The following is a 19,224-nucleotide window of genomic DNA, read 5'->3' on the forward strand; positions in this document are numbered from 1 at the left end:
AGTTACAAAGTATTTTTACAAACAGTCACTTTTAAGAAATAGTACAACATTTCTTTTTTTCCCCTTCCCCTTTCTTTGTCTTAGTTTTCTGAAGAGGACTCTTATTAGTATTTACAGTTGTGCGATTTGAAGGCTGTGTCACTTGAGCCTCTGCTTACTGAGTTCTCATGCTTTTATTTTTCCTGTTCCTTCAATTTTCTTTTCTGGGTACATCTCTGTCTTTCTCTTGAGTTAGAGACTATTAATCACATAGTTAAAAGTCTAGGACCAGCACGTGTAGTCCAGTCCTCTTAGAAATTTTCTGTGTTTATCTACATCTTGGAGCCAGTGAAGGAGATTATCCAGTTCTCAGATTGTTTGCTGTTGTCAGGATTTGAACTTATTCTTTCCATTGTAAAAAATAGACTTTCCGTTTGTTTTTATGTAAGTGGCTTCTTCTAATTAGTAAAATGATTATTTATTCCATAAGTAGGTATGTGTGTGTGGTATGTCAAGTATTGTGTCCTATTTGAAAATTCTATTTTTTTAATTTTAACACTTACAGTAGTATGAAATTATGTACAGCTCTACTTTCTTCTTTTGTTATCATTGGAATGAGAAGTGGGGACCTTGCCCCTTTTATGTACTACTGTATCCTTGGAACCTAGAACACTATCTTGACTTAGGTAAGACTCAGTGGAAATTTGTGGAATAAACAGTTCTGGCATATAGTAGACTCCTCACTATAAAATACTTTGTATCTTAAAGTTGCAAAGTATTTGGAAGCCTGTCTAAACCTCTACAGCAACAAGTACTTGATTTAGAGGAAAGCTGTAGGCTTTACTTTCTGAAGCTGGAGATACTAAAAATTGACCTAAGGTTTGGCTTTTATTTTGCATTATGAATAAAAGTATTTTCTTGTATATCATTGTTTCAGTTAAACTTCATGCTGTGAAAAACAGAGTGTGATCTCCTTGTTCACAGATAACCATTTTTCTTTTATTATGGCATTACCTTAGCAAAATGTTCATAGGTAATGAAGCTTTGTTATAACTCATTGATGGTGTGTAACTGTTCATAAAGGAAATGCAGCACTTTTATAGTCTTTGATTTCTATGCTACTTTTTTATTTCAAATTATAGTTCACTGGCTTTCTGATGTTTAGTGTATTTTGATCAGCCTCTTTCATCCTCATTAGATTATCCTCTTCTACTTTCATCCCTGTGTAAAATTTTCATTTCTGCAGATGAGAGAAAACATGCATGTCTATCTTTCTGAGTATGGTCTATTTTACTCCTGGTGTTCAAAGTTTATTTGGGGCCATAGTGGCTCATGACTGTGATCCTAGCACTTAGAAGGCTTTTGTAGAATTCCTAGGAATCAAGCTCTACTGAAGGCTACAGAGTAAGTCTTCTTCAAAATCAACCAGCCAACCAACCAGCCAACCAACCAACCAGCCAGCCAGCCAAATAGCCATCCAACCAGTCAACCAACCAATCAGCCAAACCAGTAATCATTATGCATATTTGTGGGGTACAGTATATTTCAATACAGGTATACAATGTGTAATGCTTAGACCATAGGAATTACCATGCCTTATCAGCTTAGCCATCTATCATTTCTCCTTGTTGGAAACTTTCAGAATTCTAATGATTTTTAATATTAAATTGCTATAAACAGTAGCTGTCTACTCTACTATACTGAACATTAGAAAGTATTCTTGAAAACTGAATCTCTGTATGTGTTAACTGTTCTCTTTCTATCTCCCTTTTCGCTACAGTCCCCACTAGCCCTGGTAATTACTGTTTTCTTCTTCCTTGAAATAAACATATTTTCTTTGTGCTGTTGTATAGGATGAAGATTATACATGGTACTCTAAATGAAGGATGTGAAAGCTCCAGATATGGATGCTTTTATTTTTTATAGTACTTAATTGCTTATATCTATAACCAGTGTTTGCCCTTTACTTACTACTATATAGTGAACATTTTCTAATGATTAATTAAAGTTTTTTTGTGTATATAATGGTTACTCAGAGTTGTGTAACATAAACATGTTATATTTTACCTAATCTCAATTCTTCTTAACAAAAAAGCTGTAAAATTGTGCTATGATGAATGTAGACTGTTCTGTAGGTTAAGTTCCAAGAAGTGGAATAATTCTTTGGCTTTGTAGTATGTGATTAAATGCCTTTGTAGTCAGACTCCATGGATTTAAATCCTTATTTAGATAGTTAGGCATATCAATTTTTCTGTGTGCAATTTCTGAATCTGTACTTTAAAAGAATATAGTTTATACATGGAAAGCAGTTAGACTATTTAGACACCACATTGTTATGGCTATAGTTTTCATCATTTTCATTTTATGGTCATATTTAAATTGTTTTTTATGTTTAGTATATTAGAATTGTGTCCAGAAATATCTATTAATGTTTATACCTACCATCAAAACAGAGTATTATTTTGTAAGCTTTAGCTAGCAGTTGATATTTTAATTCAGAAATATATGTTTTGAGGATGTGACCCTAATTTTTAAGGACAGATGCATGTGGTTGGTTAATACTGATTTTGCATGTTTGGGTATTTGCCTGTTTATATGATGTGATTATTTATATTTAAGTATTTAAATATTTAGATGTTTAGTTACCTTTTATATTTTCTGTATTCTAATTGATTGCCTCCTAATTGTTTTAATTTTTATATATATATATATATATATATATTAATGTTTTGCCTTTGTAGAATATTTATGTGAAGGAGGTTCTTTTCTTTATGGTCTGGTTTTTTAAATTTATTCACATAGGGCTGGAGAGATGGCTCAGTGGTTAAAGAAAAGAGCAGTTTCTTTTGTAGAGGACCTTCAATTCCCAGTACCTACGTGGTGGCTAACAACTATCTGTAACTCCAGTTCTAGTGGATCCGTTGTCCTCTTCTGTCCTTTGCATGCAAGCAAGCACCTAGACACATAGAGAAAAATAAATCTTTTTTAAAAAGTTATTCATGCATCTACTTGTTATAATAATAAATCTATTATTTGTGATAGCATAAATGTATCAATCATTCGCCTCTTTATTAAACAGTTTCCTTTGCCATGTATACAGCTAACAATCTAAAAATACACTTCTTATTTTAGAATAATTATAGACTACAGAAAAGCTTCAAATATAATACACTTTATTTCCCTAAGTAGTTTCTCCTATAGCTAGCATTTAATATTTGCATGATAAATTTCTCATAACAAAGATACAAACATTGATATGTTACTATTAAGTAAACTTTACATTGTGTGTAAATCTTACTAGTTTGCCCAGAAATGTCTTTATTCATCCAGGGATCCATTCAATAAATTATATTACATTTAGTTGTCTTGATTCCTTTCCCTTCTTTGATATGGGACAGTGTGTTCAGTCTTCCTTTTTTCATTGCTGTTATTTTTGTTTGTTATTTTCTATTTTTGTTTTAGATTTATCTATTTTGTTTTATGTGTATGAGTGTTTTGCTCACACGTATCTCTGCACCACATGTGTGCCGAGTGCCTGTGGAGGTCAGAAGAACACCTCAGAGTTCCTGAACTGGGGTCACGGATGAGCCTCCATGTGGGTACTGGGAATTGAACATTGGTCCTCTTCAAAAACAAGTTCCTTTAACCACTGAGCCATCTGTCCAGCCCTGTTTGGTTTTCAGTTGATAGTGTTTGGAAGAGGACTAGTAGTATATTTTATTCAAAGTTTTACAGTTTGGGTTTGTGTGATGTTTTTTCTAGTGGTTGTGTTAGGGTTATTTGTAGCTGTATAGATACTGGGTATTATTGTGTAATTTCTGTCATACGTTCATGCTACGGCCTTTATTTTGTTCCTATTCTTTTCCAGATTCTTTCATACTTCTAGGTTGGCTCTTTCTTGGCCCACTATTCTTTTTAATGTTTTTTAAATCTTACACTAACTAGAGGTTCTCTCTAAACATCTTTGTATGGTTTATATGCTGTTCTCTTTCAGACTGCAAACATAATTTTGTGGTAGTTTCAATAGTTTTATAATGATGGATTATTTCTTTTTTGACCATTGATTTTCACTTATTTTGACTAATCAATTAAGTTTTCTTTTTATTCCAGGAACATTTTAGTGGATAAACCAAATGATCAGTCTTCCAGATGGTCTTCTGAGAGCAATTATCCTCCTCAGGTAAGATTACATGTAGCACCTGAGACTCTTACTTAAAAGTCAGAAGAGATGGGCACGTAACTCAATTGCTATCAGTTATCTAGAACCCACTGATAGTTGATTTTGTTTTCAGGATTGGAGCTACATTTTCTTTTTGCTCTGTTAAATCTTTTATCAGTAAAAACAGTGTGGGATTTGATGAGACACTTTTACTTCTGTTGAAAATTTAAATGCTAATCTCTATTTTTATGCATCAATAAAATTAAGTTGTTTTTCTTTTGTTCTACAAAGAGAACTAGAGTGCTGTTCTGAGCTGAACTGAGTTATGTTCCCACTGTCATATTAAAACTGTTCTGTAAATGTTTAAGGAAATGTTAATAAGTTGAACTTTGACTGAGGTGCCTTTTGAGAAAAGTCAACATAGTTTGTTACATTATTATCACAATCTTTTGAAAACTACATTTACTTATTTATGTGTGTATGTGTTTGAATGAGGGTGTTGAGTGTAAGTGTGTGTAAGCCTATGGAGATGCAAGGATGAATTATGGAAATCTGTTCTCTCCTTCTATCATTTGAGTCTTGTAAGCACTGTAACCTGCTAAGCCATCTCTTGGCTTGCTTTGCTATATTAAAATAGTATACCTACAAGGGGTGTGGCCCTGAACTATACTCCCTTTCCTAGTAAGTACTGCTATCCTTAAAGGGATCATTCTTTCATTAGTGGATAATGCTTGGAGTAAATTAGGTACATTTAAAGTGTCTCTATCTTTGAAGGTGTGATAATGTAGATGAGTAAACAGACTTAGTATGCTAGAATTCATGGCAGCCGTTTCTGTACTTATTTTTCTTTTTATTTACTTGTCTGTTGCTGTACTTGTTTGGGTCACTTGATAGTTATATATCTTATTTCAAAATGTTGTGTGTTAACCAAATACAGTACCACTATATTCTCAGGAAAAAGATTGTATTTTTATGTACATTGACATTATTATTGAAATTGTTTTTTTACTATGAAATTCCCATTTCAACTGTTTTAAAGATAGTAGCATTTGATGTTTTTTTAAAATTTTTTTTTCATTCATTTAAAAATTAGTATGTACTCAAAAGGCACCAAGTAAAGTATTGGGAGTAGAGCTGCGAAGTATTTTCTCTGTTCTTGATGAACCAAGCAGAACCCTGAATCAGTTTTCAGTAGCATTCCATCAATTGAGTACTAGAATGAAAGTAACCTAAGGTTTTTGTAATTAATAAGGTTAACATAATTTTGAACTAGATAATGTGTAATCAATTTGTTTTAACTTTAATTATGACCCAAATCTGAGATTTTTGTGACCATTCTCAAAGGATGTGAGCAATTTAGTTTTATTTATTGGACAGAACAGGCACAGTTTTGGTGAGTAGATAAATAGTGAGAAGTTTTATACTCACGGTGGTTGTTGGCTGTACAGCTTATCTCTGACCCCTGGCTTGAAGACTGCAGAATGGACTTGATTTAAAGCTTTTTAGTGTTTAAGCTTTATGAAAGCCAGGATGCTAAAACAGCTAACTAAGTCTTAGGAAAAGGATGTGACAGAAACCCTTTGCTCAAGAGGTGGAGCTGCATTGGTACTGAATAGGACAATATGAGGAAGTCCATCTGGAAGAGCTTATGGCAGTATGCTTATTTTGGGTCATATTTGGTACTCAAGAGTCTCCAGAAATCAGTGTGGTTATAAGTGACAATATGTGGCCAAGCTTTAATGAGAAAAGGGTTCTTTGGGCTTGGTTACCTTTATGCCTAGGCCTCAGATAGTCTCCACAAAAATCTACTAAAGGAAAGTGAGTGATATACATGCAAAAATAACCAGAAATCCAGTATCTGTAAATAAAAAAAGTTTAGATGTGGAATTAAAAGTACTAAATGATACTAGAATCACAACATCTAATCATATTTAAATAATGAAAAGATACTTATCAGGAATAGGAAACTATAAGACATAATCTAGTCAACTTGTGAAAAGCAAGTGAAATTGTACAAATGAAAATAATGATAACAAATCCATTTGGCCAATTTTTCCATTAAAAATAAACTTTAAGTCAATCAATTCTGAATCATCTATAGATTAAATGTAGCGTGAATGGAAGCCTATCAATGCTCTAAGATAATAATATTTGTTAATGCTACATAGAAAATACATTTTCTCAGAGGTCTTATGAATATTCTGGGGTTGTTAAAAATGTAGAAGCAGTTACAAGTGTCTTAATTGCTATAAGATTACTTCGTAGTATTCCTGCAGCAATTTTATGTCAAAATAGTTTTAAAAAAATGAATGATTATTAAATACTGTTATTTACTTTGGAGGCTTGAGGGCAACTGAAACAGATTAACAAACAGCTAGTTTTTTTGTTTGTTTGTTTGTTTGTTTGTTTCATATAACCTGTTCTGGTCAAGAAACAGTGATTACCTACTGGGATGGAGATACATAGCTGGGACATGTTTTAGCTTTTTACATAAACTCATTATTTTTCAATTTGATGAACTATGACGCGACTATAATAGGAGTTGGTTATTTTCCAGGGAAGGAGAGAAATATAAGAAAATCAAGCATTTCAGTGTAATTTCTTTGTTTTGTTCAAGTTTGCAAAAGAGCCATTGTTTGCTTTTTAACTTTTTATCGATTCTTGGTGAATTTCACCTCATGCATTCTCAATCTCACTCATCTGCCTTCTAACCCATTCTCTACCCAGCAAACCTCCCCCAAAAGAAAAAAATCTCATTGTGGAATCTGTAGTGTGTCACAGTGAGTTCCACAGTATATCCTTTTGTCTACACTTCTTTACTTGCAAATGTTCATTGCAGTGATTAATTGGTCTGGTTCAAGGCCTCTGGCTCTGCTACACCATCAATACTGGATCCTCATTGGGACTCCTCTCGGATAAACTGTTGTTGCCTTGTGTCATGGAGATCCTGCAGCTTTGGATCTGTAGGACCGGCTCCTTCACACGCTCCAGCAGTTCATAGATGGGCTAGATGCAGGGCCAACTCTATTATGCTGCCTAGGTGAGGGGCTAGGCTGGGCCAGCTCTCCTTCTCTCACGCCCTCGTGCCAGCTTACCAGCAACCCCACAATCAGGTCCAGCTCTACTGTGCTGCCCAGGTGAGGTGCAGGACCTAGAAAGAGACATTATTTATATTATATTAAATTTTATGTATTGTTTTCCTTTGTGTTTTTGTGTTTCCTTTAGTAGATTTGCGAAGACTACCTGAGGCCTAGGCATAAAGGTAAATTACAGGGTTTCACCATGTAGTTCATGCTGGCTTCAGAATTGTTAAGTAGCCAAACCTGGTCTGAAATTTGCATTTCTCCTGTTTTTCAGAGTCCTAGGTGTTGGGATTATTGGCATGTGCCACTATGCCTTGATTATAATATAGTTTTAATGTCTGTAATTTTCAACCAGTAAAATGCATGGGCTTTACCATGTACCTATCCAGTTTGAACAATGCGCATACTGATATAACTTACACCAGTCAACCTATAAAATATTTCTGTTACTTTAGTAAGTTCTCTTCTAACTTTTTAAAAGAGAATCTCATTGTCCCACTGCCTACCCAAAGGGAACCAAAAGTAGGATCTTTTGCCACTGCTTAGTTTCCCAGTCCAAAAATATAATATGGATGGATTCAGAGAGTGAATGAGAGTGTGAATGTGAGTGATTGTATACTCTTATTACATGGCTTTTTATGCTTGAAAGGTTTTCACTAGTTATTTGGGCTGTTATGTGCTTTAGTGTTTCTTTATGTTGTATGATGCTGTTTCATTGTATGTGTGTACAACAATTCTATTCTTTTTGTGTATATATGGCTTTTCTTCAGTTTGGGGTAATTAGGAATAAATTTTCCATAATATTCCTTCATAAGATTTAAAGGATAATTCATATATTTATTTATTATGGATGACTATTTAGAAATATAATTGTTGTACTCTAAGGCAGGGATACTTTAGATGAAAATATTAAAGTTGTTGCTTTATAGCCTCACAAAATGGCTGACACACATTTCAGTTTTGTAATTATCGTTGGTATGAGTAATTTGTAATTTATAATTTATAATTCCTGGGTGACTGATGATATTAAGCATTTCCCCTCCCCTCACTTATTAGCTGTTCCTGTAGGACTTTTTGAGTGGGAGAGAGAGGGTCCTAGAGATTAAATCAGGGCCTTACATATGCTAGGAAAATCATCTTCTGCTGAGTTTTGCCTCTCCTGGGTCCTGTTTAGTTTTTTAACTGCTTTTGTTGTTGTTGTTGTTGTTGTTGTTGTTGTTGTTGTTGTTGTTTGGTTGTTTCTGGCTTTTTTGAGACAGAGTTTCTCTGTGTAGCCCTGGCTAGCCTGGACGTCATTCTGTAGACTAGGCTGATCTCAAACTCAGAGAAATTTCTCTGTATCTGCCTCCCAAGTACTGGTATGAAAAGGGTGTGCCACCACCGCCCAGGTCCTGTTTAGTTTTTTAATGAATTATTTTACCCATTTTTTAAAAAAGAAGATTGTGTTCTTTTTATATCCTGTACATAAGTCCTTTTCTGGATTCCTTTTTATCTGTGTCTTGCCAATTCATTTTCTTAGTATTGTCTTTTCTTCATCTTTTAACAGTTACTGATGTATAATGGCTACATTTTTAGTAAGTTTTCATATACACCTTTGAAAATACTACTAGACACTGAACATATCTCTTGCCTCCAGAAGTTTGTGTGTGTGTGTGTGTGTGTGCCATTTTTAGCCCACCCACCTCCACCCTGTTTCTAGGCATTCCCTGATCTTTGTTCTTTCACTATACATTGCAGTTTTAGTTTTTAGTTTTATAGTTTTCACTTTATCCTGTTCTTGCTTGCCCCTCCCCTCATCTCCTCTCCCCTCCCCTTGTCTCCTCCCCCTATCTCCTCACCTCTCCCCTCCCCTTGTCCCCTCCCCTCCTCTCTCTCTTTTCTTTTCTTTTCTTTTTTTCCTTTTCTTTCTTTTCTTGGGACAGGGTCAGATGTGCAGATCAGGTAGGTTTTGAGTTTATTATGTAGGTCTTCAACTTAGTGATACTGCCTTGGTCTCCCAAGTGCTAGAATTACATTCATGAACCGACATATATTTTTATCTTGCTTACTTGATTCAAAATAATTATTTTAAGGTTAATCTTGGAAACATACCTGTGATGTCAGAGACTGTGTAATATCTTCTGGACCCATAAATTGGCACCACTCATCTCCATGACTAAATTTTATACACTCTTAGCTGAACTAAGACCAGCTGAGGCAAGGAACATTGAACACCAAACCAAATATTCCTTCAGTGCAGGGGTGCCAAAAACTCACTGCAGCAGTTGGCACCCACTTGTAGAGGCTTCCGGATGCCATGCCAAAGCCAAAACTAGAGCCTGATCTGGATCCAGAGGCAGAGTCAAAACAAGATTCAGACCCAGATACTGATCCAGAATAGTCCTCAGATATAGAGTGTCTAGGAAGGAGACTCTCCATCACAGAGGAACTGCCAGCACCAAGACAGTCATCTGGGACCTAGGAAAGGAATGTGAGATGCCAGATAGAACTCAACAGTCAGGAAAGTCGACCTGTGGGGAGTGTCTGTTGTTGTAGTTTACTCTCAGAAGAGGACTGAGGATAGAATTTGATACCTTGAACAATATTTTGACAGAGGAAAGTGACATCTCAACCATACTGCCACCTAGTCCTTCCCCAAAACTGAAGATAGTGCCACTGAAAAAAAGGTGACCTTGAAACACTTGAAACAGCAGTGACAACCAACTATTGAATTTCTTACCCATAAGTCCCAATGCAGAAACAGTAGGTAGTATGAAAACCTGATAAATCTGCCTCCCCCAAGTTATAGTCCCAGCATAATGACCACTACTGAGAAAGAGTCAGCCTCGTCTGAAGAAATAATGCTTACTTCATGTACTACAGCAGTAATCTACCTGGCAAGACATGCTTTCTGGCACAGTAGTGACACAGATGTCATGGTAATAAACATTAGAAAGAAGGTGTTATTATCTGGACCAAGAACCTGTGGCTAGATAGGTATAGGCTCTGCGAGAGAATCTACTACTATGACTCTGCTGAGTGGACACAATATTAAATTGACTCCTGTTGACTTGTTATACCCATAGATTAGAATACCTGTCAACTCTTATTCAAGAAGATGCCTTTTGTATGACACAATAATAAACCCATAGAGACCCCTAATAGTCAAGGTGCCAAGAGTAAGAGACTGAGGAATGTTCAGCCCTGAATGGGACATTTGTGTAACACCCCTTCTCTCAGGACTCAGGAGATCATTTGGAAAGAGAGAACAGAAGATTGTAAGAGCCAGAGACAGTGGATGACTAAGAGGGAAGAGGATTTTCTGGACACAGGACACACGAGGGAAGTTGTACTTGGATTCACAGCAGTCATAACAGCATGCCAATGACCTGTGTAGGCTCAGGTCAGACGAGATAACAAAATGGAGATGAGAGGTGGGCATGAAGTACTGCCCCAAGCTAAGGAGCTATTGGCAGTTGATAGCTGCTGGGAGAGGAATAGTCATTTTTCTTTAAAGGTATGGTTCTTGCCCAGTAAAGGCCACACAACCTAAAGTGTATGGGCAGCATGAATGATACTTCACAAGTTTTTAAGAAGATGCAAAATTGGGGGTGAATAGGGTTGGATCTAGGAGAAGTAGGGGTGTGTGACTATTATCAAAGTACATTGTACAAAATTCTCAAAAGAGCAAATAAAAAACAAGAAACCCTGTAAACTCAAAGAGAGATTTGTCCAACAAGAAGACCTCACAGTTTTGAACATCTAAACATACATGCACTGAACACAGGTGCACCCAGTTTCATAGAACACGCTTTGCAAAGCATAAAGACACAGCTTTACAATAGTGAGTTTGACTTTGTGTCAAAAAGTAAACAGAAGCATTTGGATTATGACATCATACATCAAACAGACTTAACAGACGTCTGCGGAACAGTCTGTCCTAAAACCGCAGAATACACATTCTTCTCAGCAGCCTGTGGAACCCTGTGTAACATTTTATATCAGGAGATAAAAGAAATCTTAATAAACAGTTATTGGAAAATAGAAATAAGTACTTGTATTCTGTCTGATGACAGTGAAAAAAACCTACAAACCAACAGTAAGAATGACTGTAGAACATATATAAACTCATTCAGATTTAACAGCACCCTATCAAAAAGAAATAAAAAGCATTTTAAAAACCAAATGAAAATGAACCACAGCATACCAAAGCCTATGGGATACAAAGAAAGTAGATTTGAACTCTTAGTTCCTACAATAAGAAATTAGAAATATCTCATAATTTAATGCTATGTGTTAGGGCCATAGAAAAATAAGAACAAGCCAGGCAGTGATGACACACACCTTTAATCCCAGCACTCAGACAGATGTATTTCAGGATTCAAGGACAGCCTGCTCTACGGAGTGAGTTCCAAGACAGCTAAGGCTACACAGAGAAACCCTGCCTCTAAAAACAAAACTAAAACGAGAGAAAGAGAAAGAACAAACTTTAAATCCGTAGATAAAAAGAAACAATTAAGACCCTGGCGACAATGGCTGAGCAGGTAAGGGTCTGTAGATCTATGCATAACCTGAGTTCAGATCTCTGTACCAACTTATGATCCCATAAGTTGGGATCATTCACATTACCTGCAGTCCCGAGGGGCAAGGACAAGAAGACTGGTGGGGTGTGTTGGCTGCCAGCCTGGCTAAAAAAAAAAAAAGAACTTCAAGTTACGGGAGTGACTAACACTAACAAACTCTTTATTAAAGGGAGTTTTTACTCTGATAACAAAATCATATAAACACACAATTAGATCAATCTCCCTGATGCAATAACCGCAAAATTTTCACCGTGAAGTACTCACAAACTGAATACAGGAGCACATAAAAAAGATCATTATTCTGATCAGTTGGCTTTAGTCCAGAGATGGTGGGAGAATTCAACATAGAAAAATTAAGGAATGTAATATGTCATATGAATGGACTCAATCATGATTACATAATTGTCTCAATAGATATTAAAAACATTTTCAATAATATACAACTTCTTCAATGGTTAAGAGCATTAGCACTTCTGGAAGATCTAGGTTCATTCTCAGCACCCATGTAGCAACTCAAAACCTTCTGTAACTCCAGTTCTAGGGAGTCCATCACCCTCACTGGCACCAGCAATACTTTTAGTACTTACAGGCAAAACAAAAACAAAAACCAAACCAAAACAACCAAACCATATCTCAACATTATAACAAACCTATGCCTAACATTATACTAAATAGGGCAGAGCTCAAAGCATTTCCACTAAAATTAAAGAAGATAAGTGTCTTCATTTTCACCACTCATTTAATACAGTACTGGAATTCTTAGCTAGAGGGTCAAGACAAGAGAAACAAAAGGCCTAAAAATAAGAAAGATTATCTGGGTGTGGTGGCACACACCTGTGATCCCAGCACTCAGGGAGGCAGAGTTAGGCAGATCTCTGTGAGTTCAAGGCCAGCTGGTCTACAAAGAGTCTAAGAGAAACAAGGCTACACAAAGAAACCCTGTCTCTAAAATTAAATGAAATAAAATTAAAAAAATAAAATAAAATAAAGGAAAGCTTTGAAGGTGAAAAGATTCTATGTAAAAGATCCTACAGACTGTACCAGAAAACTTTTAGAGCTGACAACACTTTGAGCAAAGTTGCAGGCTAAAAAATCAGTAGGTATTCTTTTATACCAGCAACATGTTCAGAAAGAAATTAGAGGAATGGTCCTGTTTACATGCCCTTGAACTAAATTTAACTAAAGATGTGAAAGACATGGGAAACTTAACACATTCAAGAGAGAAATTATAAAAGATGCTTGAATTTGAAAAGACCTGTGCTCATGGATTGGAAGAATTGTGGAAATGGTTACCTTAACAAAAGTAGTCTACAAGAGCAAATGGAATTCCAATCAAAAGGCCAATACCATCTTTCATGGAAATATAAAAAGCAATCTCAAAATTTATTTGGAAACTCAGAAGACTCAGGTATCAAGATCAATCTTGTATTGTGCTCCCCCACCCCAAGAAGGAAAAATAGCAATTGAGTAAGCAAAGGTATCACCATATCTGGTTTCAAGGATATTATAGAGCCAAAGCTTAGCATGATACTGGTGCAATCAGAAATGTAGATCAGTGGACCAGAATAGAACATCAAGATGTAAATCCATGCAGCTACAGCCACCTAGTTTTTCATAGAAATACTAAAAATGCTCATTGGAGAAAAGATGAATACTTTAACAAATGATGTTGGGAAAACTGGGTACCTGCTTGTGAAACTTTGTTGTTGTTGTTTTTAAATGTTATACCTGAGAATCCCCAGTCAAATGTAATACCATAAAAATATACTCTTGTGCTTTTTATGTAGTGCTTCAAAGTTTTTTGGTTTTTCAAGACAGGGTTTCTCTGTGTAGTCTTGGCTGTCCTGGACTCACTTTGTAAACTAGGCTGGCTCTGCCTCCCTGAGTGCTGGGATTACAGGCGTGTGTCATTGTACCTGGCTAGTGCTTCGCAGTACTATACATAAGAAATACAACTTCTTTTCATAATAAAAAGAAGTTGTATATTATTGAAAATGTTTTCTATGTTGTATATTATTGTTTTAAATGTTGTATATTATTGAAAATTACATCTAAATAGATCTTCCATGTTTGTGGATCGGTAGGATTAACGAGGTGAAATGGCCATCCTGCCAAAAACAGTCTACAGATTCAATGCACTTTCCATCAAAATACCAACACAATTCTTTACAGAACTTGAAAGAACAATTTTCAATTTCACATGGAAAAATAAAAAACCCAGAATTGCTAAAACAATCCTGTACAACAACAGTTCGTCTGGAGATATCTCCATTCCTGATCTCAAGCTGTACTACAGAGAAATAGTAATAAACACTGCATGGTTCTGGCATAGAAACTGGCTTGTGGATCAGTGGAATAGAATAGAAGTCCGAGAAATAAACCCACACACCTACGGATACTTGATTTTTGACAAATATGCTAAACCATATAAGGGAAAAAACATAGCATCTTCAACAAATGGTGCTAGTCTAACTGGATGTCTACATGTAGAAAAAATGCAAATAGATTCATATTTATCACCCTGCACAAAATTAAAGTCCAAGTGGATCAAAGACCTCAACATAAAACCGGACACACTAAATCTCCTAGAAGAAAAAGTGGGGAAGCGCTTTGAACTTGTTGGCACAGGAGACAATTTCCTGAACAGAACACCAACGGCACAGGCTTTAAGATCAACAGTCAATAAATGGGACCTCATCAAACTGAAAAGTTTCTGTAAAGCAAAGGACACTATCGTCAGAACAAAACGACAGCCTACAGACTGGGATCTTCACCAACCCTATTTCTGACAGAGGACTAAGATCCAGAATATATAAAGAACTCAAGAAATTAAAAAGTAACAAATCAAGTAATCCAGTTAAAAAATGGGGTACAGAGCTAAACAGAAAATTCTCAATAGAGGAATGTAGAATGGCAGAGAAACACTTAAATGTTCAACATCCTTAGTCATCAGGGATATGCAAATTAAAACGACCCTGAGATGTCACCTTACACTCATCAGAACGGCTAAGATCAAAAACTCAAGTGACAACACAAGCTGGAGAGGATGTAGAGAAAGGGGAACCCTCCTTCCTCCATTGCTGGTGGGAATGTAAACTTGTACAACCACTCTGGAATCAATCTGGCGCTTTCTCAGAAAATCAGGAATAGTGCTACCTCAAGATCCAGCTATGCCACTCCTAGGCATATATCCAAAAGATGCTCGAGTATACAACAAGGACATTTGCTCAACCATGTTCGTAGCAGCTTTATTTGTAATAGCCAAAGTCTAGAAACAACCCAGATGTCCCTCAACTGAGGAATGGATACAGAAATTGTGGTACATTTACACAATGGAATACTATTCAGCAGTTAAAAACAAGGAAATCATGAAATTTGTAGGCAAACGGTGGGAACTAGAAAAGATTTTCCTGAGTGAGTATCCCAGAAGCAGAAAGGCACACATGGTATATACTCACTTATAATTGGATACTAGACGTATAATATAGGATAAACATACTAAAATCTGTGCACTTAAAGAAGCTAAGCAGGAAGAAGGACTCTGGGTAAGATGATCAATCCTCCCTCAGAAAGGCAAACAAGATAGACATCGGAAGAGGGAGAAAACAGGGAACAGGACAGGAACCTACCACAGAGGGCCTCTGAAAGACTCTACCCAGCAGGGTATTAAAGTAGATGCTGACACTCATAGCCAAACTTTGGGCAGAGTGCAGGGAATCTTATGAAGGAAGAGGGAGACAGAAAGACTTGGAGGGGTCAGGAGCTCTACAAGAAGAGCAACAGAACCAAAAATTCTGGGTAAAGGGGTCTTTTCTGAGATTTATATTCCAAACAAGGACAATGTATAGAGATAACCTGGAACCCCTGCGCACATGTAACCCATGGCAGCTCAGTGCCTGAGTGGGTTCACTTAGAGTAATAGAAACAGGGACTGTCTCTGACATGAAATCAGTGGCTGGTTCTTTGATCACTTCCCCCTAAGGGGGCGGGGGGCAGCCTTCCTGGGCCACAGAGGAAGACAGTGCAGCCAGTCCTGATGAGACCTGATATGCTAGAGTCAGATGGAAGGGGAAGAGGACCTCCCCTATCAGTGGATTGGAGTAGGGTATGGGAGGAGATAAGGGAGGGAGGGATGGGCCTGCAGCTGGGATACAGAGTGAATAAGTTGTAATTAATACAAAAAGTAAATTAATAAAAGTGAAGAGAAAAAAGACATCTAAATATTTTATTTTAAGAAATAAACTGGGGAGGGGCCAAGATGGCGGCACCGGGAGAACACCAAGTCTGAGAAGCGGAACAACACACTCCGTGCAGCGACCAGGAGACTGAAATCTGGGCCCTAAAACAACAGCGATCGATCATGTTTCCCAGGTGAGGGGAGGCTCCCATGGCGTGGGAAGCGGTCGGGTCCACTCTCGGCTGCCCAGCCAGTACCCGGAAGAGAACCCTGCAACGCGGGCTTTGGGTCTCCGGGCTGGTGCCGTAAGCCTGCCTGTCCCGATCAATTTCCCAGGCTGATTGGTGGGCACAAGGGGGCCTAAGGCTGGGAGTCCCAGTTGCAAAAAAACCCCACAGGGAAGGAAAGATGCCAGACTGCTCACGGGTCACCCAGTCTTTCCCTGGAAGGTCTCTCTGACCACAGCGGGTACCTGCCGCCATCACAACTGAGCTCCTGCTGCGGGCGGATAGCAGCTGCGCGCCCAGCTCAAAATCCCTACTCCCTCTTCGGAGGAGGCAGGAGGCATCTAGCAGAATCTGCCACAGACCACATTGTCTGTACCCCAACCCGAGATCGGGACTGAGAAAACCCAATCCTTTCCGGCACTTTCCCAAACACCGCCATCACCCTGCCGCAGCGGAGCAGAAGGATAAAGAGGCGCACAGTGGCTTCACAGTGCAGGAACTCCAGTGCTGCCGGCTGCTCCTAGCAAACAAACTACAGCTCGGGATCTGGGACTGTGGTCATTCTACACATCCTGAGATTCTCCTGGGTCCAGTGCAATAAGGTCTAGCAGCAAGTTCTATCACCGGCGCCCCCCTCCCCCGACCCCTGGCAGAGAAATGCCGGCTCAGGGCTCAGGATCCGACTGAGAAGCCCCAACCCCTGCTGGCACTCCCCTGAGAGCACCTCCATAAGCTTGCCCTAGCAGAGGAGAAGGTCAGAGGGGAAGGACAGAGAGGCAGCCTGCCAAGGACACAGCACCCTCTCTCCAGCTCACCCAGCGGCCCCTAGCAGAGAAACCCAAGCTCTGGATCTGAGGACACTCAACCCTACCCGGTACTCTCTTGGGATCAGCAAACATAGATTCTACCGCTAGGCTGCTTCTGGCAGAGAGATCTGGGCCCGGGATCTGGGATTGAGTACACTTACCCTAACTCTTTCCCGCGCCACCCAGGGACCAGTCAACATAACCCCTCCTGGCAGAGGGAAAGGACAAAGAGACAGCACACAGGAAAGGTGGACACCGAGTCCTGGGGCCACAGTGTCACAGAGCTGACTGTTAGCCTACCCGTGCACTTCCGCAGCAGGACCAAAACAGAGAGTAGTGAGCAAGGGGAACCCCTGTGCATTCCAACTGGTCCTGCAAGAGAGTGAGTGAGCCTTCTAGGGAGAGATTGCCCCAGACCCAGGGCCTCTCCACAGAAGCAACCAGACGAGATCCCTGCCACCCACACTCCTAGTGTGAGCATCAGAGGGATTCTTGGGATAGCGACCCCAACCTTGAAGCCTCTGCCTTGCGGGTCCACCAGGGCAATCCAGGCAAACAATCCCTGGATCTCAGTCAGAACCGCGTAATAGTGGCTTGCAGGCCACTGCAATAGTCAGAGAATCCGCGCATGAACACTGCGCCCGCTAAAAGCGCATGCGAATAGCGCCAGCATCACATTCTTTACAAAACTGAGAACACAGTGCACACTCCCAAAGCAGTGAACCTCTCTCATCTTCCTGAAAAAACAGTCCAGAAAACAGAAAGAGAGGATCATAGCCCAAACTACAATCTCAAGGAACAACCAGTGAGGATTATAAATAACCAGATGGCTAGAGGCAGCCGTAAGAACACTCCCAACAAAAATCAGGACATAATGATCTCACCAGCAACCCCACAAAAAAATGGACACTTCAATTCACTAGATATACAAGAAAACGACCTCAAAACTATCTTTCTCCAGCTATTAGAGGCCCATAGAGATGAAATGAACAAAGCCCTCAGAGAAATAACAAAAGAAATCGAGACTAACCAAGAGGAAACAAATCATGCACTCAGAGAAATGACCAAGAAAATTGAGGCAAATAGAGAAGAAATGCACAAAGCTCTCAAAGAAATGTCCACACAAATGAAGGCAAATAAAGAAGAAATAAACAAAGCTCTCATAGAAATACAGGCAGTTATACCCAAAGAAGTAGAGGCACAAGTAGTGATACATAGAGAGGAAACGGACAAAAAAATAGAAGCTATCATTGAAAAACAGGAGTCCACATTCAAACAGATGAAGGAAATGGTGCAAGACATGAAAACAGAATTAGAATCAAGAAAGAAAACACAAATAGAGAAAAACCAGGAGCTGGAGAACATAGAGAAAAGATCAGGCACCACAAAGGTAAGCATCACCAACAGAATACAAGAGATGGAAGAAAGAATCTCAGGAGCCGAAGAAGATACACTTGCGGAAATTGACACGTCTCTCAAAGAAAAAATAAAATCAGAAAAGTTCCAAACACAAAACATCCAAGAAATCAAGGACACCATGAAAAGACAAAACCTAAGAATAATAGGAGTAGAAGAAAAAGAAGACATCAGGCTCAAAGGTCCGGAAAATATTTTCAAGAAAATTATAGAAGAAAACTTTCCCAACTTAAAGAAGGAGATGGCCATAAACATACAAGAGGCCTACAGAACACCAAGTAGACTAGACCAGAAAAGAAATTCTTCACGTCATATCATGGTCAAAACACTGAACCTACAAAACAAAGAAAAAATTCTAAAAGCAGCAAGGGAAAAAGGCCAAGTAACATATGAAGGTAGACCCATCAGAATCACACCAGATTTCTCAACAGAAACTATGAAAGCCAGAAGGGCCTGGACAGAAATCATACAGTCCCTTAAGGATTCCAACCCAGACTCCTATACCCAGCAAAACTTTCAATCAACATAGACGGAGAATTCAAGATATTCCAAGACAAAACCAAAATTAAACAATATCTACATAGTAACCCAGCTCTACAGAAGTTACTAGAAGGGAAACTCCAAACCAAAGAAAACAACTACATCGAAGGAAACAGAGGAAATAGATAACTACACAACAAAAAAACCAAAAGAAGACAAGCAATGAAACTCAGTGACACCACCAACACCACATCTAAAGTAAGTAACAATTGTTGGTCACTAGTTTCTATCAACATCAACGGACTCAACTCCCCAATTAAAAGACACAGACTAAC

At 38.3% G+C, this 19,224-nt stretch overlaps 1 protein-coding gene across 2 annotated transcripts in view; it reads left to right on the forward strand.

Moving 5' to 3' along the window:
• Mkln1 (muskelin 1) overlaps positions 1 to 19,224 on the forward strand; it is a 143,132-nt gene that overhangs the window by 43,537 nt on the left and 80,371 nt on the right. For both annotated transcript variants that reach the window (XM_055608211.1, XM_055608212.1), the window contains one exon: positions 4,090 to 4,159. In XM_055608211.1, coding sequence (XP_055464186.1) covers positions 4,090 to 4,159 — 70 coding nt within the window. The remainder of the gene's footprint in view (positions 1 to 4,089; positions 4,160 to 19,224) is intronic.

This window comes from Psammomys obesus, unplaced genomic scaffold (assembly GCF_907164565.1).
Source record: "Psammomys obesus unplaced genomic scaffold, mPsaObe1.curated_primary_1811, whole genome shotgun sequence".
NCBI classification, from domain to species: domain Eukaryota; kingdom Metazoa; phylum Chordata; class Mammalia; order Rodentia; family Muridae; genus Psammomys; species Psammomys obesus.